The sequence below is a fragment of the Thermobia domestica genome, chromosome 4 (assembly GCF_964235325.1).
Source record: "Thermobia domestica chromosome 4, izTheDome1.hap1.1, whole genome shotgun sequence".
NCBI lineage: Eukaryota > Metazoa > Arthropoda > Insecta > Zygentoma > Lepismatidae > Thermobia > Thermobia domestica.
Genome location: NC_137457.1, coordinates 263,663,913 through 263,686,405, shown reverse-complemented (window position 1 = coordinate 263,686,405; position 22,493 = coordinate 263,663,913). Strand labels below are relative to the sequence as shown.

At 34.3% G+C, this 22,493-nt stretch overlaps 1 protein-coding gene across 1 annotated transcript in view; it reads right to left on the bottom strand.

The window, feature by feature from the left end:
- Positions 1–22,493, bottom strand: part of LOC145684040 (apolipoprotein D-like) — a 159,825-nt gene that overhangs the window by 30,307 nt on the left and 107,025 nt on the right. The window contains exons 3-4 of the mRNA XM_081755867.1: positions 9,483–9,613; positions 4,754–4,956 (exon numbers count right to left, since the gene is read on the bottom strand). Of these exons, the coding sequence (XP_081611993.1) occupies positions 4,754–4,956; positions 9,483–9,613 (334 nt within the window). The remainder of the gene's footprint in view (positions 1–4,753; positions 4,957–9,482; positions 9,614–22,493) is intronic.

The following is a 22,493-nucleotide window of genomic DNA, read 5'->3' as shown; positions in this document are numbered from 1 at the left end:
ATATTGGTATTTCGAAGGAACACGCTTCTTTCTGTTCTGGTGGAACTAATTAAGAATTTCGTTCATTTTGAAAGGAACTGGAAAACAATTGCGCTCATTTTGAAATTTCTTCTTTTGAAAACAAACAAGATTTTAGCAAGAGTCTGTGACATGTGACTTATCTAGACACCTAAAGTCTTTCGAAATAATGACTTTGAAAAAAGCCATATTTGAATTCATTGTAACTTTGTTTCTAATTCTTCGAAATACGGCATGTGATGACCATAGTAATTGAAATTAAAGTATTTTAAATGTGCATTACCCGTCCGTCTCATTTGCGTTATCACTGTTATAAAATCCTCCGAAATTTGGTTGTTTTCTAGGTGTTTGTGATACTATAGGGTCCTTAGTTTGCAACACTGTATAGTAAGTGCAATGATAAAAGTTTCTGATTTATATGTAGATTTGAAATCTGTAATAATCTGACGTAGTGTCGTTTAAAAAACTGCAACTTTTCCTTGGGTTCATAACATGTTAATGTGATGGCATCATAAAGCATGCCAAACAATATCCTCCTACCGATATTTTCATGGACAAAATTTCAGCGTTTTTCATCCATTATGGTTGCAAGAGTGTATCAAGAATTAAGATAAATGGTCCACTTTATATATATATATATATATATATATATATATATATATATATATATATATATATAATTGACGATAATATTTGTATACTATATTCTTGAAGCAAAAATTGTTTATACATTCGTAACGCAGTTATTTCTTTGATTCTTTAGTAAATGTAATTAATATTTTTATACTGTATTTTCTTTCTCTTTAAACGGTGAAGGAAGATGACAAAATATACCGTTTTTAGCAGCGATAAGATGCATTTTTTCCCTTGAATTAAAAATAAGATTTTATACACAACACTGTGTTATGCGTATACTTATTTTTATTCTTATTATCATTTGTATTATTTTTAAATTTTTGTTTCATGTTATTGTTTCATATAAACAATCCATATTTTGTTTTACTCATATCTTTTAAACTATGTGATCTCCAAATATATATATATTCACTTGATTATTCTATAATACCTCTTTCCTTCTTATCTGATGCATTTTTAGAGAGATTATTTTTTTTTTTTTTTTTTAGTTTTTGCATTTGTGTGTTTTTGTGTGATAATGTTTTGTTCTATATCTTTGCAATTTTTTCATACCTTCTTAGAATTCAAATACTAATATACTTTTTCTTTAGAAATTCATCTTATGCGCTGGTAAATTGATTTTGAATATTTCAGTTTCAATAAATATTCCCGATTCTGTATTGTTTAGTGTCGTCCGTGTTTCCTTATGATGTGTCGCAGCATTCCAGCTATGTGCAATTCAGTGACTCAAAGAATGGAGTTTGGAAACAATTGCTTTATTTATCAGTTTCATGTATGCATATTTTTCTCTACACATACATGCGCTATGGACATTCTCAGGTCTGCATAGGATTCCACATATAATTTAGCATTATTTACTCTGCACATATTTATTGCTAAAATATCATTTTGTATTAAAAATAATTAATCTTCATAATATACAGTAAGAAGGTTTTCCTTTAAAATTAAAGATAGAAAATTGGGTGAGTCTTATACGTAGGTAAATTCAACATTTTTCTGGAGAAATAGAAGATGGAAAATCCTAATCCATGTTGGTACATGCTAAAAACTAAATTTTTATGCTGTACAATCTTCAGACTGTAAGTTCATGCAATTGTAAATTTTATTCTATTTAAAGAGAATTTGTTAACATTCAAGTAATTAAAAATAAGATTTTATAAACATCGCTTTGGATAAATCTATTTTTATTCTTATTATCATTTGTATTATTTTTTAATTCTGTCACATTGATGTTTCACATGCATAATCTATATTTTATGTTTTACCTTCTCTTCTAAAATATATGATTTTAAAATATATATATTCTCTTATTGTGTTTTCTACAACTTCCTTCTTCTTTCTATCTGATGAAGTATTTGGCGAAAGATTTCATGTATTTTAAAAATTATTTCCATTTGTGAGTTTGTGTAACAATCTTTGTTCTACTTTTGGTAAGTAACTATTTACATGCTTTCTTAGGATTCAAGTCTTTAAGCTACCAGTGAATCGGAAAATAGAAACAAGGTTGCTATGTATCTATACCTTAAGAATATATACTACGTAAGAAAAAAGAGAAGATACTTAAGGTACTCATTGAGTCATGGTCATACCATAATATGCTTAATATACTCATTTTTTTCAGATTTTTTCAGATAGTGAAAGGCAAACTAAAGCATATTATTTTGAATTCATCGATACTTCTATGGAACATACTAGATACATTTATCGTGATTTACAAAATATTATGGTATAAAATTATACCAGTACCTTTATATAATGGTTAAGTGACGTAGAATGTAGATAAAATAGGAATATAGCAATAGAATCTAAAAACTGATATATATATATATATGTGGATATTATAGCCAAACACTTTAATAAATATTATGTATGTAGATAGATCTTCATTTTTAAAATATAAAATGTAAAGTGGCGAAATGGTATAACTAGATAATTTCTTTTCGAAATTTACGAGGTATAATTTACAGGATGGGAAAACTTAGATAATATAAACTTAGATGTTAAATATTTGTTTGAGAATTCTTTTATACATTAAGTATTAAATAAATACTAGCACAATTTTAGTATATCAACTTAGAATAAGTTGGTATTCTCTTTCGTACCATGTTGTTACTGACTACAAATTGGTGAAGTTATAAAATATATATCATGTAGTTATACAATATGTATTCAAACTCAAACCATTTCTGAACCTCAGGAAATAGTATCAAAAGAAGTATAATATATAAGCTAAAATCAAATATGAGGAAATGTCTCCCCGTTGTGTTTGTTTATTACAGAGTCAATGTAATAAATACAATAAATGTATTAAAGAACTCCCATCAATAAAATACGAAATATCAATATACTTCGTGAGATTTAAGATTTCTTTTATCTACTGTCTACTAAAATGATGCTCTACTTAGGTTTATCTCTTTCTAGATGATATACCAGGTTTCTTTCTTTAACTTCTTTTCCCTTTTATGTAAGTCATTAAAGGGATATTGCACTCATGTAGAGAGGTGAAAATTTGTGTATATCTGCCTAGAATAAATTGGTTTGTATGAAATAGGTTTATTTACTGAAATATTGATGTAGTTAACGGTTTTCAACATTAATGGAGATTTTAAATAAATGGAAGATTTCAGCCTTCTTCGTTGGGATACTACACATTCGTTCTTTTTAATGAAAATTGTGTTACTATAATGTAGTTTTAATGAATTCTGGTTGATTATATATGGCGGCATTATAAGAATCAAAATAGAGTAGAAAATCAGAGAAACTAGTATTATCATATCACAAAGTATTTCAAATCAATTATCTTGTAGAACATATTCAGAAATAGATTTTTTGGGGCAAACTTTCTGCTGTCAATAATAATTTGTGAATGTATTTCTTAATTACAATTTGTTCTCTATCAAACAAATTTATCTTTTAAAATTATTCAACAATATATATTTAACAATATATATTTAACAATATATATTTAACAATATATATAATTTGTTTCTTGAGGGTCACGGTGACTCAGTGGTACAGCGCTCACATCTGATGTATGGGGTCCTTGGTTGGATACCAGTGCGCGCCAAGTAAATTTTGTGGTGGACAAACACCGTGTGCGTGGGTTTTATCTGGGTTCTATTTCCTATCTCTTTCTACATTCCATAATCATCATCCATCTCATCCTTACCGTTCTCTTAATCTTGGTGCATAATCATGGGACGTTAAAACTTAAAAAAAAAAAAAAAAAAAATCTTCATTCATCATATTGGATTTGGCACAACCACACTCAAACTTGTCAGTTTCTCAGGAACTACGGTGAGTTATAACAATGTACAAGAGCTCCTCCGTGGCTAAGCGGTTAGCGTACGCGCCTTTGGCGTGGGAGACCCGGGTTCGATTCCCGACGGGAGCTCATGTGGTTCGGATTCCACGTTAATCAGTAGGTCCACGTCTCATATAGCCTCGCTGCTGAAAGGGACGCTAAACTAAAATCAACTCAACTCAACAATGTACAACATCATATCAAGACCACAAGGGAAAAAGGAGGTAAATCAAGACATGCTCGAAAATGTAACAGCAGAATTATATAGAGTGAAAGGTGTAGTTTGCATGGACTAAATCCCACATTAAGAAGAAGGTTACTAACTAAGAAATTTAACGCTAAAAATTTTGCCTACAAGGGAAAAAGGAGGTAACTCAAGAAATGGTCAAAATGTGTTAACAGCAGAATTGTGCAGACTGAAAGGTGTAGCTTACATGAACTAAATCCCACAGTAACAAGGTTATTGACTAAGAAATTTAATGCTAAAAATTTCGTCCACAAGGGAAGAAGGAGGTAAGTCAATAGAAAACGGGGCAATTGTGTAAAGTTATAAAAAAAACTGACTTGCCTCCTTTTTCCCCTGGAGAAGAAAGTAGGATCTACCTTTTAATTACATTATTCTTTACTCTCTATTTTCCTAGTCGTCAGTACACTCTCACTACATAATTCTACACAACTACAGTGTCGTTTAAAATGCCTCTTAAATATATACAAAGCTTACTTCGTATAAATATAACGTCAACACATTATAATTCAACGTATTTCTATAATGATGAAAGAATTGGAGGAACTTACCTGCATGTTTTTCACCCCTACATATATCCTGGCATGAGAAAATAAGTGCATACGATGTATAATCCGTGTCGAGAACCCAGTATTTCATTTCCCTCGATCGTGAAGAAAGAGAATAACCTCGTGGCAAGTAACGGACTACCATACGAGACAATTCGCCATAGTCAAAAGTAGCCACACCATACGATACAAGAGGTCGACCAGTTCTAAGAAAAGAAATAAAGCAAAATAATTAGTTTCTATTCCTTCATTTGAAAAATGGATGTTTAGCAATTTTAGTTATTTTATTGGTTTATAACCTTCAAGCTGGTTATACATTATAGTGTTTCCCACCATATGCATGTTAAACATTTCATCAAACTAAAGTTAACCTGTACAATACCAGGTACATAATGTACCTAGTAATCTTTAATTATGTACGTAAAAAGTTAAATATATAGATATTTTTCTACGGTAAGCTGATTTTTAATTTTAATAATAAAAATGTGGTAAAGAAAATAAAGATAAATACTAATCTTAACAGTAAGCTGCTTCGTTATTATCGAAAGAAATTGCTGAATAAGAAATAAACTGCAATTAGGTTCTCATAAGAAATGACTGTCCTGTTTTAATCTACTATACTTTTAGATGATTCATAATACGAATTTACATTTAAAATGTAACAGTATTCAACATTCATCAAATGCGCACAATTTTACTGTGAAATCTGTAATACGGTAATTTTTACTTTCCAAGTTCCTATTATTTTATTCACATAATTTAGACCCAATTATGTAATTGAAGACATGAATTTCATTGTAATATTCATTATTTCAAACATATTGCAAATGGTCTATCAAAGTATTACGCATTGGTCGGAGATTTAAAGATTTAAATTGTGGCTATGGTAAAGGAGGCATTTGTTCCGAAGTTGGGCGTCCTCTTTCGCCACGTTTTTTCGCTGTTATCTCCTTTGCACACTTTCTGCAATTTGTTATTAGATTCATTAATCCGTGCTCTTCACAAAATTTTAAAAGATTTTGCTCGTTATCAACGTATTGCTTCACAAATGTTAAATTCGCCATGTTGATAACAAAAATGCTCGTTTCTTTCCTACAATGGAACTGTTCGGTTACCTTGTGCCAAGTAGTTCCCTCCGCTCGCCGTATAGTCCCATGTTTATAACCGCTTATATATAACAAATAAAGAGATTTTTCGATACTTTTATATATTATCAAGCACACAAATGATCAAATTATCCATATCTTTCCTGTAAATTTTAAAAATTTTGCTGGAAACGGACGCCCAACTTTGGAACTTAACCCGTAAAGGGAAGACTGTAAAGCACTTTAGTTACTTTTTCGGTTATTGCAAAATTTTCATGAAAATTTATGGTAACTTTAAGAAAAAAATGTTCGAAATTGGCATTCTGCTTCAACACGCACACTAATGATTAAGTATGTCTGTAAATATGACAATCCGCTGGTCTAGTTGCTAGCTCGTGTGCCTTTGGTGCACATGGTCCCGTGTTCGATTTCCAGTGGGAAAGTACCAAAATATTTCAGAATCATTCACTTTCAACAATCATCTGTCTCCTTTAGCCTCAAGGGCATTATCATGGGACATTAAACTAAAATATCTTTCTTTTTTATTTTTGAAGGAAAAAAATCTTAGATTTCATACTTATTTACAGCAAAGCAGCAGAAAAAAATACATGGTCACTGAAAATTGGACATCTGTCTCTTATAATTATATAAAGAAGTGCTAACAAAATGCCGATTGTCGGAGGAGAGAGGTATTTTTCTACCCTTAAGTGTAATAATGTATAAACGTACATTGAGAGTGTTTGCTAATTTTATTTTTTTAAAAAGAACGAAATACCCTAAATCAAATTTAGAGAATGTACTTAAATCAAGCTCTTAATACAAATAGAGCTTGAAAAGACTTTCCTCTTCGTATTTCCTGAATATTATTTGGATAAGACTTAAGAACGACGGGATAGGTGAACACTCCAGCATACACACATACCTTTAATATTGCAACCGCTGCTTTTGCAAACCACGGACCGCTACTGCTCTATACACAAATTGTTTTTGTTATAGTCTGTGTCTTCGGCCTTGACAGTAACATGGTAAAAATCTTGTTTAATTTGGGGTCGACTCAACCTGCTTATATACAACATCTAGTGTATATATTAAAAAATGAAATGAAATCTTTCAGTTTTACGTCCCATGGTTACGCCGGTGAGGCTAAAGGAGACGGTGTATATATTAAACCTATGGCTCAGGCTGCTTATGCAACATCTAAAGTATATATTACATCTATGATTTGACATGACTGCTTTATGATATTAATTTGCCACTAGAAGTGTATTTCGGAGCGTTCGAGATTACAACAATGTAAATTTTATATATTAGGGAAAGTATTTGTACTTGTGCATGTTATAAACATGTGCGGGTGTAGCCATCTAGCGACTTAAAATGAATAACTATGATATTTTTCACGTGACTCAAGTAGTTTCATTGGAAACTGAAAGAGTAAATTTGCTCGGTTCATTTTTATTGAATATTTTTTCATTTTTTAAATCCTAATGAATAAGACGTAAGAAAGAAAACTGTACATGCAATTGAATTAAAAATAATATTGATTTATCAACTTGATAATTAAAACACAAACTTTACTGTACTAGGCTAGAACAGTATTTTCCAAAGTTCTTACGTTCAATGCAAATGAAACGAACTAAGTTATAAGTTAATACTACAAAAATATTTCTTTTTTCAAAGAAGTGGAATAATTCCAATTCGTCCTCTCAACTAAACTGTTACCCTTGGATTTTATGACGGGAGATATGATCATTGAATTGTTATTGTTCGTAAATTAATTTAATGTTTCTTAGGTAGCATATATTCAATTAATATATTTTCATAAAGTATAACACAAAATAAATTAGTATTTCTCATCGGTATTCGCAAATAATGATTCTTGTTTTTATTTACGTTTTCAATGTTTAACAGTCATTAGTATTAATAATCATATGTTAAAATTTTATTGTTTTCACGTTACAATTGTGTTAAATAAATAACACTATAAAGTTGATAAGGTCTTCATACTCCTTGGTTTAGCATTTTTAAATTTCGTCGCTGCGCCTCGAAGAACCGCTGTGTGTTAAAATTACAACTTTTCAGGAGAAGCCAGAAACATTCCAAATTCTTAAAATTTTGCCAAATACACAAAAAAACTTGAAAAATGTAATAAAATTGATTCTGAATATATTGTGCACTGCACATTGTTGTAGCTTGCTTCAACAGTATTATATTACTATTTTTGTGTTTACGCAGCACCTTTTGCGCCTTTATAAGCACATAGAAAATTTGTATACATTAATTAATGCGTACGTGATGAGAACCAGAAGCCTTTAATTTCAATTTATAATTTTTCATTGTTGTGGCGAAACAATTGAATATTAACTTATGGCATTATAAGGGACGCTGTCTGACAGCTTTCTGGTTTGTTTGGACGACATAACTCATTTTTGACTAAAATGTCACATAGCCTTTCTTCGAGGCGCAGCGACGATTTATTCATTAATTTTCCATATGCTTCTTCTTTCTTCATTATAAATTTTCTTTCTTATTTTGTGATTGTATTAATGTAGATAATGATGTTTTAATTACAATAGACTGTCAACTCCTCTTTAACTATCCGTCGCGTCGGCTTTAGCCAATCTTCCAAAAATTCAACGTTTTCGCATCGGCCGCGCTCGGCGCTCCACAACAATAATAAACACACACAAATAGAATACATTGCTATATTTCATTGAGTGTTGTAGGTACAAACATATTCTTTTTCAATTTTATGTTTTCTTCAATCAATTCACATACACCGTAAATAAGTGTGTCATTTGTACGATAGTCTAATGTGCTTTATTTAATATACAATATTTTGTTCAACTGAATGCCAATGGTGGTCGAAATTTTTGATTTTGGTAAGTTAGATTTATTAAGTTATAATAGTATAAGCCTTTTTCTAATCATTATAGAGATAAAAGCTATACTGAGTTTAATGGCTATGAAATGGCGATTTTCGTTTAACCGCCTTTTTTCGTTATCCGACTAGAGCCCGGTCCCAGAGTGATCAGTTAACAGTGAACCTATTGTAATTGTATTAAATTGATTATTAGAAACGATATATGTTAAATTTAGATGAGAAGAATATCAGAAACCATATAAAGATACTTAAAAAAAAAAAAACGCTACTCATTTAAACAATACCTTTTACCATCTTGTAATTTCGAACTCCTGAAACAAATTTTTAACGATAAATTCATGGGCGTCATTTCAGACTTCGCTTGAGGGGGGCAAGAGCACCACCGACATAAGACTTTTTTGTTTTGTACTAGTATATTAGTAGACAATCGATTGAAGTATATGTATTCCTCAAACTTTTGGAGGGGGGCAATTGCCTCCTCCTGCCCCCCTAAATGACGCCCCTGGATAAATTATTATCATAGAAGAGTAAACTATAGATAGGTTTAAAAGAAAAGCCATCGTAGGCAGAAAGATATAGCAAGTTTATATAGAGAACGCAAGTGATCCGAACTGAGTAGTATTCTACTCTTTCACATGCAAAAGAAAATGTTTGTTCTCTTAGCACGTAGAATTCTAACTGTAGTTTCTCTTCTGCATACAAGAGGCGCTCTTTATTGTGTTTCAGTACGTCCCGACATCTTGTGAGTGTTCTCAGAACTACTTACCGATCGTGGAGAGAAGTGCTGAGCATGCCTATCCTTCCGTCAGGGTTGCTGGTAAATTCAACTTTGCTACATTTGCTATTAACATCTGGATCTGAATAGAATCGTTCTACTTCGTACCATGTGCCCAAAAACTGAAACAGAAAACAAAGCGTCAATTATAAATCTTAAAAACAAACAAGAACAAAAATAATATGATCTTAAAATAAATTTCGACTGGTTTTATTAAATTAATAAAATCTAATATTTTTCATCCAATTCAATGGCGGCTTCAAAGAATTTTAGGGTGGTAACAGAATTTCTGAGGCAAAGTCAGGAGGCAACAATGCAAAATGCTTAAATGGCAGTCTTCATTTCAATCCAGATTAAAAGATGTTAAATTTGTTTTACATTGAATATTCAGTTGGACGTTTGTAAGATGCCAAACCATTAATTGTCTCTTACTATCTGTTTGCGCATCTATGGAAGTCATACTGGAACAAAGCAAAAATTTTAGGGTAAATTACTCCGTCTTATTCCTAGTGCCAGTCTTGCTTCCATGGGTTCCCACTCCCCATACCTTGGATGCAACCCCACCAAATTTACCATTCTTGCTCCAAATTTATCATTTTCCAACTTGATTGTACCATTTTCAATTTAAAATGATGTCCCCCAGATAATATCATGAGCGGAAACTGCACCCTAAGACCCGCCTGTACGCACCTCTGTCTGCTTTCATTATCCGAACATTCATTCTATGAATAATTATTCGAACACTTGTGAATAAGTTTACGAACAACTGTTTGCTCTGTGAATAAATATTCGAACAATTGTTCGTTACGTGAAAGATTATTCGAACAATTGTTAGTTATGTGAATAATTTTTCGAACAACTGTTTGCTCTGTGAATAAATGATATTGATTGAATGATATCAATATCATTTATTGTGTATTATACCATATTGTGTATATTTTATCATATTGATATCAATTGTGTATTGATAATTCTTGCAAGTAATTAAATACTTTCCCCTTTATGTCAAGGTCGTTCTTACAAAAAAAAAAAAAAAAAACCAATTATAAAGGACATGTCTGACTTTATTAACTCTGGATACAGGGTGATTCAGTTATATTGAGCCGAAGTCAATATGCAACTGTACTATATATGCGCGACCCATCGCCATGTGCTACGAGACAAACGACAGTGTCACATAGTAGAGCATTGTGGTCAAACTTAGTCTGATGCCGTCGAAACTGAACACATTTTAGGAGGGGTTCATTGTAGACCTTTCCGACGCTAAGGTCAGGCGTCGCGCTTCGTAGAAGTGTGTCAAATGTGTAATTTACGTGCAGATCATCCACTGCGAATCTCATTCTACGGAATTATGCGATACAAAGTTCTGGGCCCACCAGTAGCGTAGCGTTAAGTTTCGCAATGGGTAGACAGGATATATATATATATATATATATATATATATATATATATATATATATATATATATATAGATAGATAGATAGATAGATAGATAGATAGATAGATAGATAGATAGATAGATAGATAGAGAGAGAGAGAGAGAGAGAGAGTTCAGTTGTCCACGATTATGCTCTGAGACTAAGGCAAATGGTGATGGGTTGGATGATAGTGGTGGAGTGACGAAACTGGGAGAGAACGGCAGAGAATCTCGAGAAAATCTACACAGACAGTGTATGTCCCGTATAAAACCAATTTGGTGGGATTTGGAATCTAACCAGAGACCCTATGCGTCAGAGGGTCCCGAGGCTTCTCTTTAAACACTTGTTACATTTTTGTTTTCATTTACATTATTCCATAATAACAACAGCTTTAGACTTTTTGATTTAACTATTTTCTTTATTTATTTTGGAATTATTTGCAGCTTAAAACCTCATATCAATATTGAGGTAGTTTGACGTCTCTTGTAACCTGAAATCCGTATGTTTATACTCCGCACATATCCAAATATATGAAAATTATCAATTATATAATCTATTATTTGGGGCCGCGGTGGTTCAGTGGTGCATGGGGTCTTTGGTTCGATCCCAGTTAGCACCAAGTAAATTTTGTGGTGGACAAACATCGTGTGGGGGTTTTTCTTCTGGTTCTGCCGTTTCCTCCTACTTTCTTCATTCCACCATTTCATTCATTTCTCATCATCAGCGTCTCCTTTAGCCCACCCGACATAACCGTGGGACGTAAAACTCAAAGATTTCATTTCATCTTTAATCTATTATTAGAAACAGCCGACACATGGTGGAAAATATCACATCGATGTTGAAAACCTAATAAAATGAAAACCTTTGAGTGAGTAAAATTATAGGAACTCTGTTTTAATAATAATTTCCGAAAGGAACATTTTTAGTGTAACAATTTTTACATTTTCATATATATATATATATATATATATATATATATATATATATATATTTGAAACTCCTATCAAAATTTCGTTAGAAACTTATTTTCGCGTTGTTGTACTACTATATATAATGTACAGAATACTAATTTCGATAAACACATTCCTTAGCGATTAAATTAAACCAGTATATCGATATAAATTTATTCTGACAAATCTCGGTATATACACTAAATACATTATAGCTTTTGAAATAATAATTTACTTCTATGTATAATTTTCCTATTAGCTTTGCACGATTCCTGATTCAAAATGTAAACTCATAATCTGGCTATTTTTAAAGTTAATACTAATTTTTATATGAGAGCTTAGACCTGCCATTTAATAACAACTGGTGCAGTAAATCTATTTCCAATCATTTGATTTGCACATAATAAATAACTAACTCAGACAGACCCAAATACAAATTTACCTAACGATTTTAAAACCAACAAAATAGCAGACTACAAAACCTCCTGCCCTTCTTTTGCCTTTCCCAGTGTTGGTACACTCTAGTATTGCAATTAAACAAAAGCTGAACCTAGATCGTGAAAGATTTATATGAATTGCTGTATCGATAAAACCTTCTTAAGGTAGTTATTAATTTAGGTTTTCATTTCCTTCTATTTCTTAATAATTTTCCTTGAAATGTGATTGAATATCTAAAAGGAAGAATGAAAAGTATACTGGATTTAAAATGGTATCATTTCGCTAAGTATGGCATCACTGCTACTGAGACATTTTGCCCGGTGTCTCTTTGCTAGGTTGTTTCAGCGAGTGAGAAGCCTACAGCCACATGCGCGCGCCGCTTTCTCAAGTGTATTTGTTTCAGCCGCGTTGAGACATATTTCTTGTTGTCTCCTGGTTGTCTCTCTGCAGCCTGTTTGACGGAGATAGTTTTTTTTCCCGAGTTTTGAAAAGTAAAATTATTTAGAAAGGCTCTACTACTATTCTTATTAACCAAGCTATCTCTGGCCCTAGTATTTCTATATTTTTGTTCAACATGAAATGTATATTAGTCCTTATTAGTAAGGAAATTCTAAAGCTATGTTCTTTTAATTTGAAAGGGTAGACAGTGTCTCAATGTCTCATAGCACACTACACTACTGGGGCCCACCACACCAACGCGAGCAGGTAGAAATTGGCCTTCCGCGAGGAGAACCTTACCGCTATTGCGTGTGGTTTGGCATATGGCGACCTCCGAAAATCCCTCCACACAGCGTGTGATGGCCAGCAAACGCCGTAAATCGCAGGCGATAATCAACCGTGCTATCCACGGGGATTTACGCCTCACTGTCGTTCGCAAGAGCAGTGTGGTAGAGACGTGTGAAAAATTCGGCCCGAGCCCAATCCAGCCCGAATGTACCTAGGCCCGGCCCAGCCCGGGCCTGAAAAGTTTTGGAGATTTTCGGCCCGAGCCCGGCCCAGTCCGATAAGTTTTTTAAAAAAATTTTGGACCAAGCTCGGCCCGGGTCCGATAAATTTCAAAGTTTTTGGCCCGACACCCGGCCGGATAATTTTTTTTAAAAATTAGCTCGAGCCCCAATCTTTCTCAAAATTTAGTAACCCTCAGAAACATTTTCTAAACTCTGGTTCACAAACTGACGCTTGCCTCCCGAGTGGTACCATTGCCTCCTAGAACTTTGCCTGTCATCGAGAGAACAAAAACTCCATTTCCTGTAACAAAAATCTAACTTAATTGATTTTTAGCATAAAGTGAAGATGGCAATATTGTTTAGCGACAGGCAAAACTTTCCCACCCCTTCTTGTCATATTTTGGGTTCAGTGAAGGTCAAGGTCAGAGGTCAATTTACCGTGCAATGCCTGCAATCTTCCATTGTGAAAGTGGAGCCGCTAAACAACACACTCTGTAAATAGCTATTGCATTCTTTGTAACATTTTTCACGAGCACACTTCTTCAACGTTTGGCTTTATTCCAATTATCGTTTAACGAAAGTCAATAATTATTAAAGAATTGCAATTAATCGGCCCCAGCCCGGCCCGACCTGAAGAGAAATCAGTGTCGGCCCGCCCAAGCACGGCCCTGCCCAAAGTAATAACAGAGTCGGCCCGCACAAGCCCGGTCCGTACAGGTCTCCACAGTGTGGACACCCTGAAACCGCTGAGCAAAACATGTACTGAGCGAAAAAGAAATTGCAGGAATTCTGTCGCCGAATGGAAGAGGAAAGTGGCATTTCAGCAATTCCCTTTTCCGATATTTTTCAAGAGTCCAGATGATGGATTGTTGTGCTTTCTGACTCCTCAAGCGGCGCCTGTTCCATCGTCAAGTTCGCGCCGTTTTCGCCCTGTGGAAAGCCAGTAAAGAGAAGTGAGATGCAACAGCCATGGTCCGGCTGCAACTCAGTTTCCTGTAATGGAAATTTCGATGCCGGCCAATAGTCAGTAGAAATGGTCTGCAGATCAAACACAACTGGTAGTGGAAATAGAGCATTTCCTAGGTAAGTGGCATATTCAAATTTGGCGTAATATAAATGCATCGAGCTCTGTATAGTCTTGAGTTTTTGTTAGAATTTTGATCTCCGGCAAATAATAGTTGTAAATATCACTATTAATATTTGATTATAATTTTGATATTATTTTCATGCGATCGGTTCAGCATAATAGATAATAATCTGAATGAGAGAAAAGAAAGAAAGAAGAAAGGAAAAATCATGTATTTTAATTAGATTAAGAAGCCTTATTTGACATAGTGTGAAGCAGTTTTAGTTCCATTCACTGGCGGCTCGTGACGGAAATCACATCGTTAAATATTATAATTTTATCATTACAAGCTAAGAGAAGAAAAGTTATCCAATGTCCTAATTCTATTGCAAGTTTCAGTGAAAAGACATCCCTTACGTGTCATCGCTCCTTCCACCTCTCTGAACTTGGAATACCAATCTGAATCTTGAGCTCAAAGTCAAATTAATATTAACTTTAATGTGCTACATTGATCCATTATCTGCGATATTACTAACATCTTTCGGGAATGCAGTCTGCATAACTTGAGAAGAATAAGAAACAAGACAAAAAAAGATCGAAAATAACATTGAACTCTTAAGAGATGAATATCATTGAAATGCAAATTTCAAGACACAAAAGAACTGAAAATAGCCTAATATATTAATACATAATGCTGAAAATAACAGTTTTAAAATAGCATGTATACTTGTAGTTTTTTTTCAAGTGTGCATATATGGCACATACATCATCGAACCCCCCCCCCCTTCCCCCCCCAAAAAAAAGTCTCCAGATGGTGAATGTTGATGAGTTTCTTTCACACAATGCGGAACACAAAGGATTGGAAAGACAACGAGATGCTTGAGGCTTGAGGCGAGACACAAAGAAAGAAAGAAAAAAAAAAAGCTGTAAAACTCCAATTCACAGCATCATTCGAGAAACAACATCACATCAACAGAGTTTATCGCAATGACCCCGTCAAAAAGCTATGCTCCCGAAACCCGGAAGATGATGCAAAGAAGAATCTGAATTGCACACTTTTCTCTCTTCTTTTTTTACATTGAACAGTACACTAAACTGGTGAGATGGACATCGAGGAATTTGGTTGGTCAAGCAAGCTTCAGGCAATCGGTCACACTTCTCCTTTTCCCCAACTCTTCGTCTGAAATCTTTTATAATTGTCTGCTTCCTTCCAGAACTCACAATTTAAATGTATTCTTTTTTTTTTTTCGTATTTCAATTATGTACATACATAAATGTGAATGTTGTAACTTTCTTTATGCTGGCTTTGGTTAATTATTCAATTTCCCTCTAATTATTAGTATATTATGCTTTCTTTGCTTGTAACAGAGAATTTAGCCTTAGGAGTCAGGTAGATGACCAGTATGCTTATTAAATGAATGTCATTTCCATGAAAGGTGGGTTTACCTTCACGGAAACTTTATTCGAAAGTAAAACACTTAATTTATTTCTTGTAATTAAGTAATAATTCTACTAATTAGAATAAACTTTTATCTCTTAAAATCACACTTTTTTTAAAAAAAAAAAAATCTTAGTCATGGCATTATAATTCGAAATGTGGGGTTTGAATATCGAAATCACAGGAGGAAATGGTACTGGAAGTTCGAAAATGTCTGTGAAGATGCTAGACACATTAATTGTGTCATCCATTGCGGCTTTCTTTAGTGACAATCCATTTCTTATTAAAAAAAAAAAAAAAAAAAAAAAAAAAGATGGCGCCCCGCCGCACTTTTATGCAGATATGCGCTACTACCTGAATAACATTATACTGGGACGTTGGATTGGACGAAGAGGCTCAATCCACTCCACGGTCGCCTGGTTTGAACCCCTAGAATTTTACTCGTGGGGTACTGTCAAGAACGTGTGTATAATAAAAAGCCACAGTTCCTAGTAGAACTGTGCCATGAAATTGAAATGGCTTCTAAAGCAACCGCTGTGTGATAAATGTCACCAAGAATGTAGAGTATTGTGCTCAAAAGCTTCAAAGGCTGGTAGTTTCCATTTCTTTTTCTGTTGTTTTCAAACGAGCATTTGTTGTAATTGCAAGAAGAAACTGTGTCTGCACCATAACTTTTCCTTCCGTACTATGGCAATACAATAATATAGCATTTATTCTATTATAAATTGTGTATACAACTTTTGAACAGCCCAGTGTATGAGACTATAGATATGCTACATTGACTTGATCCCTAGTCTTCCGTTGCAAGCGCTGCTATCGGCTGGAGGAATTCCACTCGCTTTCTCTCGCTTAGCAACAGCTGAACCATTATTGGCTCAACGCGTGGGTGTGTGAGGGTGTGAGCGTTAGTTCGCATTTTTGCCACGGCTCAAGACATTTTGGCAGCACAATAGTCTATTTGAGACATATAACTATGGTTGCTATCGACTCACTACCGGCATCGTGACTTAGTGATAGAGTCACTTATGGTACAAGGGGGTCTCCAGTTCGGTCTCACACTGAAACAAATCCGTTATCCGGACAGCGGTATATTATATAAATATACGGAATAAATATATTTACTACTGAAATCTGTATGTACAGAGCATAAGTTACCCATATGCTAATACGTACTTCCTTTTTCCGTCTTAGATGTTACATCATGCCGCTACAGGATGTCCGACATCTAACAGCTTTTCACATGTTACATATGTATACGTATATTACCTATGTCAGCTGTGTGTTATATACGTCTCTGTATGTGAGAACCTGACCGATTATATGCAGTTCTTTCTTTCATACGGAAAGTACATATAGATAGACAACTTATACGGAAAGTACAGTATTCCAGAAAAATTACAGGATTTACGCATGTAACTTACGTTTTTACGTAAGCCTCATACGTTTTTCCTCTGTGCAGGCAGGAACGTTTGCAATTTTTTTCTAAGAGGATTCCAAGGGGGGGAATTATTCCAAGGGAGGCAAAATGTCGATTCTAAGAGAGTGAAAAAAAACTGACACATAAGCACAGTCGCGAATACATACTTTGATGGACTCTTGTAAATATTACATAATATAAAATAACAATTATTTACCCACATATCTTTATTAATTATAGTAAATATATTAAATACTATAATATGTGAGAGCAAATTAGTGTTTTGACATATATTTCCAAGGAATAAACATGTTTCGAAAATCCAGCAGGGGCAACTTTCCCCTCCCCTTCCCCTCGCTGCGGGCGGACATGGCCCCAAGCTATGTGAGTTCGTTGTGCACAATATGGTGTTCGTGGGTTTTCTCCTGTTTTCCTTCCACATTTCTATTACAATAAAATTATTTCATAATCGTCTGTCTTCTTGAGTCTGAAAGGTCTATGAGGTGTCTATGTGGCGTCAAATATTTCATTTTTACATTTTTTAATCATAGAATTTCAATCTCATGAGCTCCCACCGGAAACCGAACCCGAGTTCACCGAACCAAAATCAAACCTCTAACTATTTAAACCATAATAGATTAGATAATTAGTTAGTATGGAGTTTTAGGTTCTTTTCAGCACCGAGACTGTATGAGACGTGCGTCTATAGTTTAATGGAACCCGAACTATATGAACTTCCACCGGAAATTGAATTCGAGTCTCCTGCACCATATATGATAAAGGCAAATACGTTAGAAATATAGCTAAAAGGAAATTCTCGAAGTTGAATGAAGGTGATTGACTTTTTGACTATCATGAGAAAACGTTGAACTCATAGTGCAGTTAAATATTGTCACTGATAGGAGATGGCTGGTGTCCTTTGAGCAATATAAACATTCATTATGAATACAACGTAATGCAATATCTTTCATGACATACGACGCATGTACTATGCGTGGGCAGAGCCACCAAGTCAATAATCTTTAAAACGATTGAGCACCGAAGCAAATCATCATCAAACATTCATAAATGTTCTGTTATATAAACTTATTAGCATATATTACAAAACAAGTACAATGTACTGAAATGAAAACTTTTTTCTTTTTTTTAACCATATGCATTACTTCCTGAATGTTACTCATGTTGCTGCATATTTTATTCATTCTGTCTACGATTCAGTGCCTCATGTAACTATAAAAGTCTACGCTATTTGCGGAAGCTAGGTTCCACCTTTAAATTGTATAGCACGGCACCTGAACGTCGCTGGGAATTTTTTAAACACTACGTTTTGTTCAAGTCGCCCAACCCATATTGCTTTAAGCTTGTCTTCACGTCCAATGTTAGGGTTATTTCTCGAAGAAAAACGAGAACTTTTTTCACACCGCATGTAATTACATTTTTATTACGAAAAGGAGTAAGAAAATACCGCTATACGCATCACCGTCGTTTGTCTTCCTTTATTGATATATTTTTAGAGAAAACAGAAAGAGAAGAATTTTTTTTTTTTTTCAAACGAGAACAGACAGTAATTCCATGCCAAAATGACGACCATATTAGTTCACGATTATTAGCTCTACATTTTCTTTTTAGAATGATTCTTTTATAATGTGTGGTGCATCGAGAATCTATTTAATGTTTTCATTTTCTATGAATATGGACAATTTAAATAATTTCGTTAATCTATGCTACTACAATTGAGAAATTCAGACGTATGTCTTTGGCATTTTGATTATAGCGCATGCCGTAGCGTTGTAGAAGACTCGGCCGAAGTTGCTGTCTCAATAATTTATATGATGTAATGGTTGAAAGTAAGAAAGAAACGAAGCATCTACTCTTATCATAAATATTGTCCCAAAGTTTTAAGTACACATTTAATATCCTAATAACATGAGTTACATGGATGCATTATCAACTAAAAACAAAATCACAAATAATTACTCAAAATGGCCAACATTAGCATGCATACAGTCCTTTAGGTCTTTGTGATCACTCATTAATTGCATTACGCAACACATCAACTGGAAAATCTGCAGCTGCCTTCCGAAGAGACCGCTTAAAACTTTCAATATTGGGATGTCTCTTCTGTAAACCATCTCCTGAAGCTTGAACCATAATTTGTAGTCCAAAGGATTTAGGCCTGGATTTGCGGAAGCCAAATTTCAAGTGGAAATGAAGTCCAGAACATTTGCCTCCAGCCACCGCTGAGTGCTACTGGAAGCTCCAGTCCTGTTCATGGAAGGGGTGTTGGTGAGATTCTTGACTAGTCTCTCAAGCACTGTCTCCTGGTATATTTTGGCTGACGTTTTAACCCCATTTCCACAGAAATGAAGCTCTGATGTGCCCTCGTAGCTCACACCCACCACACCATGATGGGCAGGATGTTGACTCCTCTGGATCCTTGAAGCCTTTTCACCAGCTTCTCTAGAGGATGTGGCATATATCCTATCATTTTGGGCATTCAAAGTCTTCTCAACATTAAAAATCTTTTAATCAGCGAAAAGGATTCGACGGTGCCCATTTACTGCGTCACGCTTAAGTAAGTGCTTTGCTTTTAGAAACCTCTGGTGCTTCAGCTCATTTGTCAGGAGATGTCTTTTGTCTTCTTTGTAAGTATGGAGTCCCAGGTCACTGATTAACGTGCGAGACATAATTTTCGATATCTTTAGCTCACGAGCCATAACTGACTCTGTCCTAATTGGACTTCATCGGACACACTACTTTCGCAAGTTCTGATGTTTGTACTATGCGTGGTCTTTATTGCCGCGGGCGATTTTTCACAGTTCTAGTCTCAATAAAGTGCTGGATAGTGCAGTAAATGGGTTATTTATTTATTTATTTATTACTAATATGCAGTTTCTAGAGGGTTTTGAAAATTTCACTGATGATTTGCCTACCTTGTGCAGCAGCTCTATCAACACGATTTTCATACTCGCCTCATTCCATCTTGAACACTTACAACTGACTTCTTCAGCTAATCCAGCAATGACTCACACTTAACCAAGGATCTTATAAAATAGAGGATCTGCCCTTACAACAAAATTTTGAAGCCATACGTCACAGTTTCGCCACCCCTACTCTGCCCACTCCACTCAATAAGATCGCAATGTTTTGAGCCAACAATCATGGCGGAAACGAAAGTAGCAAATCAGACGATGGCAGATATGAGAGTAGCCAATCAGATGTGCCGATGCTCGGTTGTTTTTTGGCTTCATCGATTTAATAGGATGAAGATACATATGGCAGATCCTCTATTTATAACATCCTTGCACTTAACGATACCGCTCTTGACGTCGCTCGTTTACGGGCGGATGTACAGCCACTTTCATTTGGGACAGTAATGTTATTTATGGTAAGACTAGGTAAAACTGGTGATGAATGTTATGAAGACTATTATAGTGATGCGTGAATATTGGCCAAATTACTAGTAAAATCAAATGTTTTTATCATAATGATCTCTTTTCATGTTCTGCAAGACTCAGCGTGTAATAATATTAATCGTTTGCTACAAAAACTGCATATTCAATTTATAACTTGAAATATATGTAATCTTAGAAAAGAAATATAAATTTCTGAACAAAGCAAGTTTTAATTAAAAATAATAATTGTGCAACAATTTAGCCAACTAACAAGATATTTTGACTTCGTCAGACATGTGCTGAAGCTGTCTAGCTAGTTCGCGAAACTGTTATACAATTATTATTTTTAATTAAAACTTGGTTTGTTCAGACTTTTATTTCTTTTATGAAGTTCTTAAGTAAAGCAAAATTAACACGAACCAGATACATACGTAATCTTGCAGTCTTTTGTATTACCTTCCGTAGAAACCAAAAATGTATTATTTGTAAATTTCTAAAAACTATACGTATCGTGGCCATTTTGTAATTTTTCTGTACTTGTTTTTGTTACAATTATACAAATGAGTAAATGAAGCAATCAATTAACGAATATTTACAATATAAATATAACTATTATAGTTGCAGATTTATTGTACGGATCCATACATAAATCTATGGCATGTATACTTGTATTTCAGTAAATCGACTCTTTTTATCTCAGTTAGTTTTGGGATGTGGACTTCCATTCTCCTGTGCAGATTCATTTAGAAGGCTTCAGTTTAAGTATACAGTAAGAAGTGTTGTGTAATGATACTAATCCGCTTATGCCAGGTGGCCACTAAAAAGCACGAATGTTATCTAACCGAGTCAGAGCAGGAGCGCAGCAGGGAGTAGGCGCGTCAGCGACGATGATTATACACTAACACATAAAACGAGGATAACACAAAACGCTGTATATGGCATAAAAAACACTTTACCGGTTGGATTATGTATTTGTACGTTACTAAGAACTTTATCGGTAATATCCCGATATGTTTTCATTGCTTGCACATTTGTGTTCCAAAATAACGTAACACATTATTAAGAGGCCTCATCCCGGCGAAATTAAAATACCGCTAATTTTACAGTAATTATGTGATATCTTCAAATAGGTAAAAAAATAATCGAAATGTGGAACAAGAGCGCCCTAGACAACATCATTTTACATGTGACACCATTATCACGACTCACTTATCTGCTTTCGATTTCGAGCAATCTTAAAAATCGGCATTTATTTTCCCGTTTCTGAACGGCTGATAACGGAAAACCACTAGGTGACTTGTGATAACGGCACTTCACGCAAAATAATATTGTCTATGGCGCTCTTGTTCCACATGTCAATTATCTTTTATCTATTTGAAGATATAATTACTGTAAAATTAGCGGTATTTTAATTTCGCCGCGATGAAGCCTCTTCAGGCAAATTTGCACATCACAATTTAATTTCTGGTACCTGGACATTTCTAGTGACCCATTATATAAAATAAGCGCAGCAGTCGATTCAGGGTGACGAAGGATATTGATTGATACTGATTTCATCATTTACTTAAAATCATTTTTGGTTCAGAGTCACAATTTACTTTTAGGCACATAGTCATTTCTAGTGACCTTGTATTCACAATATGCACATCAATCGATTTAGGGTTCCGAATTTGATTGCCAAGATCGACGAAAACATGTTAATGAGAAAGAAGATTGATGTAAACCGTTTCGAAATATACCTTTTGATGTTCTCTGAGTGCATTTGTGACAAACAGGAAGAACAAACTCAGGAATTTTTGCAGACATTTAGAAAAGACTGTTTAAAGTCCCAAATTAAAAGAACTTTAGTGCAGGGTAAGTCGATTAGGGAAATGCAGCCATGACTCGTGACTAATTTCTCCAGTGGTGGCTCTAGAGGGAAATCACTTTAGTA